The 14,385-nt window shown below is 36.6% G+C and overlaps 1 protein-coding gene across 4 annotated transcripts in view; it reads left to right on the forward strand.

Annotated features, from left to right (window-relative positions):
• LOC134213467 (voltage-dependent L-type calcium channel subunit beta-1) overlaps window positions 1-14,385 on the forward strand; it is a 405,504-nt gene that overhangs the window by 355,803 nt on the left and 35,316 nt on the right. For all 4 annotated transcript variants that reach the window (XM_062692544.1, XM_062692543.1, XM_062692545.1 and 1 more), the window contains 4 exons: window positions 256-372; window positions 11,513-11,632; window positions 12,184-12,285; window positions 12,432-12,552. In XM_062692544.1, the coding sequence (XP_062548528.1) occupies window positions 256-372; window positions 11,513-11,632; window positions 12,184-12,285; window positions 12,432-12,552 (460 nt within the window). The remainder of the gene's footprint in view (window positions 1-255; window positions 373-11,512; window positions 11,633-12,183; window positions 12,286-12,431; window positions 12,553-14,385) is intronic.

A 14,385-nucleotide genomic window follows, 5' to 3' on the forward strand; every position in this document is an offset into this window, starting at 1 on the left:
TTGTGAGGATAATAATTTTAGAAACCAGATGGTAAAACTTGATGGAAATACAGCTTTTTGAAATACATACCGTTTTTGAATATTCTCATTGACATGGTGATAGACCTTTTCATAGCGATAATGTTATTCCATCCCTGATAGAGGGATTCTCAAATTTGAAGATTTTTCTCTAGAATAGATAGTCCATATCATGCTGCGAAAATGCAACACTAATGCAAATTTTTCTTCTTCTGTTTTCCTTTTCCATTACGACAGGGTTCAGCGGATTCCAATTATTCTCAACCATCGTCCGATCTGTCGCTAGACGAGGAAAAAGAATCGCTTCGGCGAGAAAAGGAACGTCAGGCTTTAGGCCAGTTGGAAAAAGCGAGGGTAAGTTTCCGGATTCCACGTGCTGATTGCCGAAAGCCAAAACCGAACTCGTCATCGTCGAACCGGCCGTGATGATTCTAACCATTCTTGTATGTAACGTTTGCTTTATTGATCAATAGTCGATTCCAGAGACCGCCACACACACGAACAATACACACACGGTAGACCGAACACATATAACAACTTTCCGCTTCATCTTCTGTTCCATTTGGTTGTCGTTGTTGATTATATTATCGCTGGCACCCCGCCCCCGTTGGCCTGGTGCTGGGTCCCGAACTCGGCGTGAATGCGTGGAACGTGCCCAAATTTTTGCTCCTCATTTCGAAATTCTTAAATCCGTTGAGGTTTTGCCGAGCGCTAATTTGAACCTTCCATTTCACCCTCCATGCAGGCCAATGAAACTGGACCATTCAAATTCGATTCTGAAGTAAGCAATCCTGGGCAGCTATGATACGAGCAATGTCTTTTTGCATTTGGCTTCTTTTATACTCAATTTTGCTTGAAATGAATGCTTGTCGTTTTTATGGGCTGATCGAGAACATATTTTCCGTTCCATACTCGCGGGTGACTGACCATACGACTTATTTTGCTTGGTTTCATACAGGCAACCGGTCAGAAAACGTATACAGCATTGTTGTGCTAATTATCTGCGAATCAAAAGCAATCGACACCAAAGTCAACCATTTGTCTTGTTGTTACCCAAATACTTTGCATATTATATTAACCTGCTTTATTGTTAAATTTTCTTCTATATCTAATCTGTTCCTCTTATTTCATAATCCGTTCAATAGAATCTTTTTCTTCCATCTTTGAATACCTACATCTTGAAATCTTTTCTTAATAGTTCCTTTTTCTGTGATGCTCTTCTCAGGCTTCCGCTTTCTATTTACTCTTTAAAAGTATTTTGTTTCAGCAAGGTGGAACAAGTTTACCAGTTATAGCAATAATCGTTTTGAGATCGACAGGGTACCCTGAAGTTCTTTGCAACTTCAAGTGTATAAAAGAAATTAATGTTTTTTATGTAGCTGGAAACTGGAACGAAATGTTGAATTTTGCTTTAAAAAAATCGGTGCGAACGTGATCTGTTTTAGAACGAGCGGAAGGTAGCCAAGGATATTCGAGTACCCAGAAAATGATACCTTCACAACTTTTATAATTTGCAACCGATTGAAATATTTCGGGGATAAACGGGATCTTACACCAATATGCAGCATCTGTACACAATAAATGGGGGTTGCGTAATCGGCAGATCGGCGCATGAAAGTTGATTACTGAGCGATTCCAAGCAACAGCATCAAAATTTAAGAAAATTTTTAATTCATGATTTTCTATTGAGTTGAAACTTTGCACAGTTTTTCAATTTCATCTAAATCGTCATTTTTCGATATCAAATCTTCATATTGAGTCACGACTAACTTTTCAAAAGGGTGTATGTGAAAATGGTTCAAAAATATTTAAAAAGCTGCACAGCAAAAACGGAATGTTCGATTGTTATGATTTTTTCAGCAAAGTTAGACAACTAAATGGTGATTCTTAAGAAAATGTGCACAGTAAAAAAAATTTTTTGCCTTTAAAAATATCATTTTGTCACAAAAACTCAAATATCTCAAAACCCTATCTTTTTCGAACGTAATTTTTTAGGGAAAACGGTCCATTATATTAGCTATCTACCATAAAAATTTGGTGATGGTAAACTAATAAACAAAAAGTTATGACATTTCAAACATTTCACAATTTTCACATATAGTAAACAAAAAAAATTTCCGTGTATTTTTTTTTCAAGAATCGCAGTTTGATGCTGATTTTATTGTTAAGGGCCTTGCGTGAGTTAAACAAGTTGTTTGTATGATATTCCATATTTATGTATTCATCGATATAATGTATATTATATGTATAAATATTATATGTATAAATAAATAAGAAAGAATTAATATTATCCTAAGTATTAAATTAAATGTGGCAGTTACACAATGTTGTTATAGAAACTCTAAGAGTTTTGGGTTTGAATTTTGGTATGGGTTATGATATCATGAAAACAGTTTATTAATACTTATTTTTTATTTATTTTTATTCAATTTTTAAAATATCGAACACTTTTGAATTATTATCAGCACAGTTTGAGTATAGTTTTGCTTTAATTTTATTTTCCGACAATGGAATGAAACAGTGAAATTTTTGGGTTCCTTGGATCGTTTTCGCGTTATTAAATTGCTCGCTGAGCTCTGAAGCCTTTATTTCGTACTCTTCAGTAGTAGTAAAACAAAATGATAATTTGGTTAAATCTTTTTCTTTTCTACGATTTGCCCAATCAAAAGTTCTTTCGCAGTTTTAATTGGATGCTCACGTTCTTTGGCTAAACTTGCTCTTGTGGCCATGCGCTTTATTGTTCCTCCAATAGCATCACAAGTACCTTTGCCATGTGATGTAGCAAAAAATGCCATTCTGCATCAATTCCGTACATTGATTTAAATTGACATAGGCTCGAAAAATTCTTACGATTTTTGTACTGCGACGCTGCTCCATCAGACATGAAATATATCTTTTGACTTCTTTATGCTTATCAACGCGTAAAAGTTAATCATTTTTCAATGAACAAGTTTACGGATACTGAATCGTGTCTTAAATCTTCGGAAATTATAATAAAACTTAAGTGTTCAATTTGCGTACTTCCATTAAAATAAATAACGAATGGATGAATTGTAGCTTGTTGTACGTTCCAGTGATGGGACTGCACTTCATCTTGCAATACAAAGCTGTAATTTTCAGAAAAATCACAAATGACTAAAAATTTACCATTTTGTAATGTATTTTTCGTATTTTTTAAAAAGCTGGATTGTTCTGTTTTAATGAAATCGTGAGGGATTAAACTTTCTAATTTCAAGCAAAAATATGACACAAACTCATCTACAGGTTTTACAATAGTTTCTATGTCACACCTATCCGTGGTCACCCATTGCTCAAATGATAACTGATCAATATATTTTTCTTCAAACTCAGCGAATAAAGTATTTTCCAATGATGAAGAATCTGGACAATCCGAACAAGATCGTAGATAGCAATTTGATGTTGTATTTTCACACAAAAGACTACCAGTTAACATTTTAATATCCTTTGTTAAATTGATTCTTTTCAAACTATGTAAAATAAGATTAATATTCTCATGGGTTGTGCACACACACACATTATGTGTTCCTGAATTGGAAAGAAGCTTACATTGCCTTGGCCGAAGGCTTGCAAATGAGGAAAAACCTATTTTAATATTATCGCGAATTTCCTTGAAGCGTGTGTACGCTTCTTTCAAAGTCGTCATCATTAATCGTTTTTGGATTGCTTGACGCTTTCCATCTTTTTTTACTGATACATAATCTTTTTGACCAGGCATAGCTCGACTTACTTCATCATCTTCAAAATATTGAACTACTATTTCTTTTGTCTCATCTGTTAATGCAGTACTAGACCTAGTATTTCTGGTTGAAAGACAGTTATTCTTCAATTGTTTTGCCTCTTTTACTGTATTTCTATTGGTTTTGAACTCATCAATGGCATCCTGAATAGACCACGAACTTGGCAGCATCGACAAAATCAATAATTTTTCTTTCCTTGTCGTGGCTGCATTCGAGAACCTTTCCTTCATATTTATAATTACCTCATCGTAGTCTGTATTTTCCACATCATCAGGTCCTAATTTGAAGAGGTTTCTTCGTACAGCTTCGTTTATTTCACGGTATTTTTCTCCGGGTAATAAACGTAGTCCATCTTACTCCATTTAATCGGAGTCACTTTTTCCCAGCTATGCCCTCGTTAAAGCGTTCGATGTTGACCTTTTGGATACACTCATCTTCCGATTGATTTGTTGAAACAGATTTCGCTGATGGTACGGTGGCAAGGCTCTCAGCACTTAATACTTCTGGTAATTCCTCAGTTGTTGTCGATACATCTGGCAATTCCTCAGTTGCTGTCGTTTTCGAACTTCCTGCGCTCTGCTCAACCGATGATATACAGATTGCTCTTTTGTCAACGTTTAGACGGCAGGACGTGCAAATGCGTAAATTTGTATTCAATGTGGACATTGGAGCATAACCAGTCGCTTTCAGTTTATCTATGGTGCTTTCGGTGAGATTTCGTAACTCTTTTGAACACTTTTTTCCATCAAACGGCCTACAACAGTTGAGAAAGCGGCTACTCATGTTGTTCGTAATATTTCAATAAACAAAATCACTTTTAAGTTTTTACTGACTAGTTTGGTGTCATTTGCTTGACTGAAGAAAAAAATTACTATAAGATCTTTAACAACCTTAGTAGTAGTAATTTTTTTGCTTTTTCGTGAGCATTGTCATGGTATGTACCTATCATGCATTTGTTGTTGTTGAAGATACCCGTTTCCTCCCGATCATAAAGTCTATTCTCTAAGAGGTATATTTTTTGCAGGTAAACTATAGACATACACGTGTATATAAATCTTTGATTTTGCAGCTTTTGTCTTAAAAATAACATTTCTGATATGTTTCTATCAACGTTATTATCAACAGGTTTCAACACTATTAAAAGAATTTTTCGCCAGTCACGTGCAATGAAAATTATGACACTATCAATACTTTTGATCACAACACTGGATCGTGTCTAAGTTTCTTATAGATGCTATGAATAATTAAATCAAAATATCATGAAAACAACTTGTTTAAATCACGTCCCTTAACAATAAAATCTGCATCAAACTGCAATTCTCGAAATAACTCACACAGACAAAAAAAATTTTTTACTAAATGTGAAAATTGTGAAATGTTTGAAATGTCATAACTTTTTTGTTTATTAGTTTACCATCACCAAATTTTTATGGTAGATAGCTAATATAATGGACCGTTTTCCCTAAAAAAATTACGTTCGAAAAAAGATAGGGTTTTGAGATATTTGAGTTTTTGTGACAAAAATGATATTTTTAAAGGCAAAAAAAATGTTTTTTTTACTGTGCACATTTTCTTAAGAATCACCATTTAGTTGTCTAACTTTGCTGAAAAAATCATAACAATCGAACATTCCGTTTTTGCTGTGCAGCTTTTTAAATATTTTTGAACCATTTTCACATACACCCTTTTGAAAAGTTAGTCGTGACTCAATATGAAGATTTGATATCGAAAAATGACGATTTAGATGAAATTGAAAAACTGTGCAGAGTTTCAAATATTTTCGAAATGGTCGCTCAGGATCGACTGACATGCCCCCGTGGAATGCCTCTACTTGAAGAGCGTTCTACAGTCAATGCTGTCACGGGTCATGTTGAAAATTAAAAGTCGTTATAAATATATTCGGCGCTTAAAGTGTTCATATGGAGGCGGGTGGTTACGTGCAGCAAGGGAACCGACAGAACGTGGAACGCTATTACATGAAAACGGAAACAACAGACCTGCCTTTTTCAGACGAAGAAGCGTCGCCTGGAAGACACGTAGTGCAAGAAGATGGAGCTGCTTTGCTGCCGTTTTCAAGAAACACGCAAGTTCTATCAGGTCAACGCATTCCACAAAGGCTTCGTGCCGCGAGCCTAGAAACAACACTTGTCATAAGACGAGTTTGTACAATCCCATTTAATTCCACCACTTAATTGTACCTTGACAGATACGTATTTCGACCTCAACAGTAAGGCCGTCTTCAGTGTCTCGTACTTGACTCAACTAAAGTGGTGGAATTAAATGGGATTGTACAAACTCGTCTTATGACAAGTGAAGACATTCCACTAAAAAGCTCAAAATAAATTTTCTAGAAACAACGTTTACCCAACTTACGTAGACGGTTTCGTAATTTACGCAGCCACGGGCTCCACCACTTTATGGAATCTTGTGAACATGCTTCGGGTTTTCAGCAGTACAGGGTCATGAATTATTTGATAATATGGGATCGCAGCAAGCCATGGTTGCTTTTGAATTTCCTGTCACGTTTTTGTTCGTTCCCGCAAGAAAAAGATTTTGCTGAAGTTTATATTTTGCATGTGTACTAGAAGAAAAAAGTTTAAGTGATCTGAAGTTTGAAATTTACGCGTTTGGTGACTTTTAATAGAGTGCATTTCTTTATTGAGTGCGCGAAATCGTTTGTGAAGTTTGTAGAAGTGATCTTCGCTTCCTAACAATCCTAACTTCATGTATCCGGAATTGGATCAATTAGGTGTTTTTATATAAATTCAAAACCAAATGCGCCCTGGATTGAAAAATCCCTAAGTTTGTTTATGGATCTATTATCCGATTGATAATGGTAGCATAAACAGGCGAGGCTTTTTGCAAGTGAAAGTGACCTCTAACTGGACGTGAGTAACCAGGCAGTCTGAAATGGGTCGACAGTAAAGCTAACACCTGACTATATTACAGACAGCTTTCTTCCATAATACCACCTGCGGCCAGTAGTGGGGGTTAGATTGAAGATCACACATACAGCGTCATGAATTATTTGATAAAGATTGTAATAAAAAACAGTCACAGCGTCATCAACAGAGTCGATGTCTGACAAATAAGTCCATGCCACTGCAACTATTTTAGCGTTGATATTCGAGCGTCAAACTAATGGCTTGTGGTGAGGGTCAACTTTCAAAATGGCAGCAGGTGGTTTAAACAGTCCGATCAGAATCACTGACGCACCCAAAATGGTCGTTTGACAGAAAAGGCCATTTTTTTCAAAAATGTGATTTGATTGAACGGGTCATACGGCCGAGGTTGTCGTTTGGCTGAACAGTCATTTGGACGAGCGGATCATAGGACTGTAAATATCGTTTGCTAAACGGGTCCAACGCAAATGTAGAACCGGTCAGGCATCTCAATTCTGACTCATAATTTTTCACTACTTACTTCTTATTTATATCGTTTGACTTCTCACTACAAAAAGTAAAAGTAAGTGAAAAGTAAGAAAGAAAGCATCGCTTCCCATTTCTCACAGTGAGAAGCGACGTCTTACTTCTAGCATTCCATTTCTCACTAATCATTTCTCACTGTGAAAAGTGAGAAGTGTGAAATAAGAAATGAGGAGTGAGGAGTGAAAGTAAGATATCTTACTTTATATTTTTCCACTCTCACTTCTCATTTTGTACTTCTCACTTGGCACAGTTTTTAAAATAAGAAGTGAAAAGTGAGAAATCCTACTTCATTCGACCTAACGATATTTCATGTCACGAGCTACACGAAATTTTCGCCAAATAACCATTTCTGTCAAACGCAATTCCGGCCAAATTACAAGTTCTACCAAACAACTTTTTCGGCCATATGAGCTGCAGGGATTGTCTAAATACTCAGAGCGGTGCGAAAAATGTTCGTGCAGCACCCACATTCTTATGCACGTCTCTCAAATTTTGCGAGCCAAAGAGCCGAAGGGGCTCGGGCTCTCGCTGCTGCGTGCGAGTAAAAGACTGCACTACCCTTTCGGGTAGCACGGGTAGTGCACATTGTGCATTTGGAATTCATCGAGAAAATTGAAATCATATTAAATGCCCGCCAAACAATGGACGACAAATATTTTTAATTGTTTCTTGTTTGTTTGCTTTACAACAATAAAAAGTTATGTGTTTGCAGATATTTGGAACTCATTTATGCGATTTCTTCTTAGAAAGTAATCCAAAAATCATAGATGACTGCAACAACAAGCCACGCTTTTGGAAGTGCCGTTGGTAGAAATTAAAAAAAAATCCGGCTACATTCACCATTGATAAAAAGAGTATGTCTGAAATACTTAAAAATCTCTTCCATTTGTAAAACAATGTATTTTAATTGCCAGTAGATTATTCTCTCAAAGATTGTAGCTTTATAGTAACAGTCAAAATGATCAATGTTGAAATAGCGGATCAATATAATGAATAGTTATTAAATGCATTTGGGTTGCTTTATGAGCAAATTATTTTGGAATTAAAGGGGTTCCATATACGTGTTTTTTTGATAAGCACGAGGAATTTCTAAATCTACGACAATCGATTTTCGTTGAAGTAATTTTTCGTAGTTTTTGGAATTTAGGTAAAAATGGACTTCCGTTATAAAAAATGCGTTCCTGTCGGAATATATTGAAATATTTTCAAGGTAAATAAATATTAAAAATCAATTCACATATATCCATAGATATGTATAAGAATTAAAAAGTGATTGAAATGCATTTTAACTATCTTATTTATTCATATTGCGAATGTCGAACAAAGAAAACGCCAATCAACCATCTTTCTATAGAACACCAAAGCGCTCTGCTCTATGCATGACTCTTTGAGAGCCCCGAGTACGATCCGCACTTACTCGCCTCTCTCGAGCTAAACGGGGTTGCTCCTAACAACGCGTGCTGCACGCAAAGAGTTTCGTACCGCACCATATCCCTGATGAACTGTTCGGTCAGATGACATTTTCGGCCAAATGGCCTTTTCTGTTAAACGACATTTCGGCAAAACGGCATTTCCGGCCAAATGACTTGTTCGGTCAAACGACATTTTTCTATTATTTTTCGATTGTAGTTTATTGTTTTGGAGACGGCTTTTCAGTCTTGACAAAACCAACACACCGTTTTTCAATTTTGTCCAACTTTTAAGTCCATTTGTGACCTTCCTCAGGGCCTCAATTTTCATAGGTTTATCATCAACCGTGTTTCGGAAGAGCCACAAATCGTCACGAAGTCAGGATCGACCATAAAAGCAATGGTGGTCCATCTAGTGTAAGGCTGCCCAACGCACGGCCCGCGGATCATTTTGATGTGGCCCGCAGCGTATAAAAAATGTACTTTATAATTGGCCCGAAAGCTTTCCTATCTGGTTCGATAAGCTCCTTCATATCCAGTATTAATAAATACTGTAGTTTTGCTGTTAATGAGGCTTTGGCAATACGATGAAACCTATCCAGGATGGAGACCTTGTTAGGGAATGCATATGGCCTTTTGGTGATATCCTGTGCTGTAAAGGAATAGTCTCCTTCACTATAGTATAAGTTTCTCGTAAAGCACGGTGAAGAATTGAAGTTCTCATAGAAGATTTGAAAACTACGTTAAGTGAAAAAGCCACCTGTTTCTGATTCTACTTGCTCGCAATCGATGAAAATACTTAAGTTAAAAACAAGGCACATGTAGCTGTCATCATAAGGGTCATCATAATTTATGATCATCGTCATATCACAGAGGAAGCAGCTTTGATCCCAGTTAAGGAAGCGACTACAGGGATAGACCTGGGGAAATCTATTAAGACCTGTATGAAGAAGCTTGAACTCTTCTTTAAAAACTTTGAAAAGCCCTAACAAACAACTGATGGAGCTCCGGCAATGACGAGATAGAACACGGGCGTTGTGACACTTGAAAATTAAATAATTTTTTTTATTCGTTTATTTGTTAATGAATTGTTAATCAGACACAAAAGTTTATTTGTCTTTCGGCCAAACGGCCAATTTACATATTTACTATTTTAGAATGTTTCGGATAATATCACGTCTTCAAAAAGCTTTCATCGAACTTGTTGTTCATCATTTTGGGAAAGTCGATAGCCAGGATTCAGAACCGATTATAATATGGCCTATTCCTCAAAGAACAGAAATCTAGGATGCCCCGAATTGTAACCATATGGGGCAAATTGCCTATGGCTTAATTTCTCAAAAAGATGTCACAAGCCGTGTTTCCGACTCAATCAGTATCTATCCTGAACTTTAGGAGCTTTTTAATTTGAAGATTGTGGTTACCTCAGTATTTGCTTGTCCCCGGAAGCATTGTCATTTTCAAAACGATCGTGTGTTCGGATGTATAACTACACTCCGATGCAAGACAAGACTGCAAACCATCATTTTGAAAGTTTAGTTTTTACAAAAATTAGTTGCTAGACTAAGGGCTAGACCCTGTAAGTGTTTATTCAGAGCACTCTAATTGTAGAAATCCAAAAATGTCTTTCATATGAAATGTATCACCCAACCGATGATTGTTATATTTTTTAACAATTTTGAATAACAACCTACCAAAACCTGTATAAGAACTGGGCATATACGAAAATTCTAGATTCTAATACAAATATTGTATGAGATCTAACAATTTTGCAAGCTTTTTTTAATATTTGTTTATAAGATTACATTTTTGTATAAGTATCTATCAACCTCGCATATGCCCAATTGTAATATTGGTTTTGGTAGGTTAGAATTGTTAGAAAATCGAACAGTTGCTGGTCGGGTGTATATTTTGGCTGTGCATATGCACAGCATATGCTTCGAAATGGACAAATTGATATGAAATTTGCGAAAAAGAATCCACGTGTCTTGGAGGGACTCGAACCCTCAACCTCCTACTCTCTAGATAGGCGTGAAAACCCCTACACAACAAGACCACTTAAAGGTCTCGATTGCGGAAAAGCCATCAGAATCGGAGTACCAACCTCCACCGCGGTTAGCTCTTTTACGCAAATTGTATATCTTTCGGATGCTTGATTTAAGAGTAGGAGGTTGAGGGTTCGAGTCCCTCCAAGACACGTGGATTCTTTTTCGCAGATTTCATGTCAATTTGTCCATTTCGAAACATGTGCTGTGTATATGCACAACCAAGATATTTAACAAAAAAATGATTTTCGTATGGCCGAGTTGCCGAATAATATGCAATTCATTGTAATCAAGTGTCGGTCTTCCACCGTCATTAGTCGTTGGAGTACAAACTAAGGTTTTTCGTTAATTATACCGTACAAGTATTCTAACATCAAGGATGGATGCACTTTTGCTATAATATGTAAGCTAAGAACACAGCCATAAAATAAAATTGAACTAGTTGCTTTACCGTTAAAAATGTCTTGGCTTTTATAGTCATCAACGTCATAAATTTATAAACGAAGATTACTTCCACGGGTATTTACAATTTAAAATTGCTTGCAATTGAAGAAAACAATTCCACACTCGTGTGGCTCTCTGTATGACATATATTTACAGATTTTGGTTTATTATAGAACAATAAGCATTTCCATCATTCGTTTGATTCACGTTGTTCTGGTTATAAAAACGTTATAAATAGCTTGGAAAAGTTACACACCGCATAATATTCTATATTAATTACACTTATCGCTTGCTTAACGAACTTCCACTCGTTCCGTTATCCACTTGGTGATACACAAACTTCCGCAATAAAATGAAAATCAATTACTCTACACACACCTTCCGTTTCCATCTTCCATCTTCCCGAACAGAGTAAACCTGTTGCATTTGCTGTGAGGACGAATGTTTCATACGATGGCAGTTTGGACGACGACTCGCCGGTTCACGGCAGTGCAGTCTCGTTCGAGGTCGGCGATTTTCTTCATATCAAGGTAGGAATCGTAAATAAGCACTGTACGGCGGATGCCAACACTAGTTCGCGAGATTTTTATTTTAAATGTGTTGATCGATGCTGTCACCAACTGATTTTTTTAAATTTTTAAATATTGAGAATTACATTTTATTTTTCAATTTCTATTTGTTTTAGTTTTCGATAAAAATATTTAACAAATTTGAGCAGCTACTTTAAGCCTATTCTAACGTATGTAACAAAGCAATATTATTTCATTCTTTTCGCGAGTTAAAGCGGTTTTTATTTTTGACGGATTTGGCTCATATACTTACAGCATCTTTTTAGCTCCTTTTGTGACAAGTTGAAAAAAAACACTCTTGAAAATTTGATAATTTAAACCTATTGAAATTATGATTTATCTGAGTTGAGTTTTTCTTGTCAGATCTTTATAATGATGAAGGAAATATTTTGGAAAATAACATTTCAGTTAATTTTGTAAACTAGTGCTCTGAACATCCACATAAATTGGTGACAATAAGCCATACTCTATATTTACCATTTTTCTCTCTCCCCCCACGGTTGCACTTACAGGAGAAATATGACAATAATTGGTGGATTGGGCGATTGGTTAAGGAAGGCTGTGAGGTGGGATTCATTCCCAGTCCCGTTAAGCTAGAACACATACGAATGCAGGTAAGACCCATCCAGGAACGAGGGCTTATTACGGAATACTCCAGCTAACTAACTGCCCAGCCTGAGCAATATACGTTATATGTACTAATGGTGCACACGACAATTCAATTTTACCGCATTTCTCTGAATCGGATTCTCCCCCGCAGGCATCGGCGGCACGTTCATCCAAGCTATATACAAGTAAGGGATCATCATCTAGCGGTAATTTAGGAGCACCTGGGGTTCCAGGTGCGGAACCATCACGAGGTAGCACACCCCCAACACCTGGTATGACACAGATTTTTCTTTCTTTTTATTCGGTCTTCCGTTCTATGTATTCGTCTCTCTGTGTTGGTTGGTTGTTGTTTCTTTCTCCGGATGGAATATATTAACTAACTGTTTCTTAATATGGTTGTTTTATCTTTCTTTCGGTTGTAATCTTGGTTTGAGTATTTGTTTTTCTTTATTTTTATTTACATTTTTTTACTGATACTGATATTTACGTGGAACTTTTTCTGAGAAACCAAGTCTAAAAAATTGATAAATAAATAAAGAACAAATTAAAAATGCTTATCAACAAAATTATTGAAAGATTATCTCATTGTCGTTCAAAATACTTAAAATTCTTCGATTATTTTAAACTGTTGACTGGTAGACTTTTTTCAACGCGATATTTTGTTTGCTCGTTGTTGTGAGCAACAGTAATGTATCGATTAACCTTGCAAACTGTTCCAACAATTCTCAATGAATTAAAAATAATATGTCGTTTAAAACACTTTAACGTTAATAAATATAAGTTTAGGTGAGTGACAAGTTGCATAAATGTAAATCACATACAAACAGAATTCTTTGTAGGGGAGGATGGGTTAAATATAAACAACGGTGGCCCAAACAGACAGAATCGTTACAATCGTTACAATCTTGACACTTTTTCTTTTGATTATTTTTATTCGCTTCGAAATATGCGTGAACGTATTTTATATCGTTTAAATTATGAAATCTACTTTTTAATAAGTGAATCAATGTCGATTAAGGCTGATGTGCCATGTTATGGGTCCTGTACACCTCCGGTGGTGCAAAGGGCCGACTTGAGATCCAGTTGTGAGGCCACCAGGCCCGAATTATATACCGCAGGCATCTGTTAATGAACACCTGCAGCCGTTGAGTGTTCTCCACTCATGGTGTGTATCAGTGGAGAATACTCAACACTTTCGCTAGCGTATACCTAACAGCACAGATTTCATGTTAGAATTGAGAACTCGTATTTTGGTGCGTTCACTTATCTGCCTGTTTTTTCAGATATTTCTTAAACTCGCAAAAGCAGCCCTTGCTTTCTTGATCCGTGCGCCTATGTCGATCTTGGTACCGCCGTCTGACGCCATTTGGCTACCAAGATATTGGAAGCTTTCAACATTCTCCACTGGTTGCCCGGCTACTGTGAAACTGGAAGGAGTCACCGTGTTTACATCCAACGATTTGGTTTTGTTGACGTTGATGACTAAACCTGCCGAGGAGGAGCGCTCGGCAAGGTCGTTGAGCTTACTCTGCATATCAGAGCGCAGTTGCGCGAGGAGCGCAACGGAACGCATCCCCCGTGTAAAAAAAGAATCGGGTGTAATGTTTTTTTCCGAAAGTCGTTCGTTAAAAGGCCTATGACCACTTTATTAGAAGTTCGCGTTCGACCAGGATAAGGCAAAGGAGGGAATGATTTCTTCTGTGAATGTAAATTCATGTTTCAGTATTAAAAAAGATTACGTATGCCGGTCAATGATCGAGGATATCTTTTTTTGACGTAGGACTTACGTCTCTCTTTACTATACCGGGTGTCATTTCAAATTATTCAAATCGACCGCGTTACGCTGTGTTGAAAGATTTTAAACGTTAATAGCGTTCGTCTCAGTGGACGAATTTCTGCGGTAAGCCCCTCAATCGACAGATTTCAAGTATGCCTTTCATGTCCATGCTTGATAAGACCCGAAAACTTGTTTCAATAGGCATGAAACTGTTTTCAATGAAAAACATTGAGATCAAGGGAACCTATAAATATGGGTACCGCACCGCATAATTCTTGCATCATTCCATTACCACGTTCTGATTGGTGCAGACACCAGCGAATGAGCA

Source organism: Armigeres subalbatus, chromosome 2 (genome assembly GCF_024139115.2).
Source record: "Armigeres subalbatus isolate Guangzhou_Male chromosome 2, GZ_Asu_2, whole genome shotgun sequence".
Taxonomy (NCBI): Eukaryota; Metazoa; Arthropoda; class Insecta; order Diptera; family Culicidae; genus Armigeres; species Armigeres subalbatus.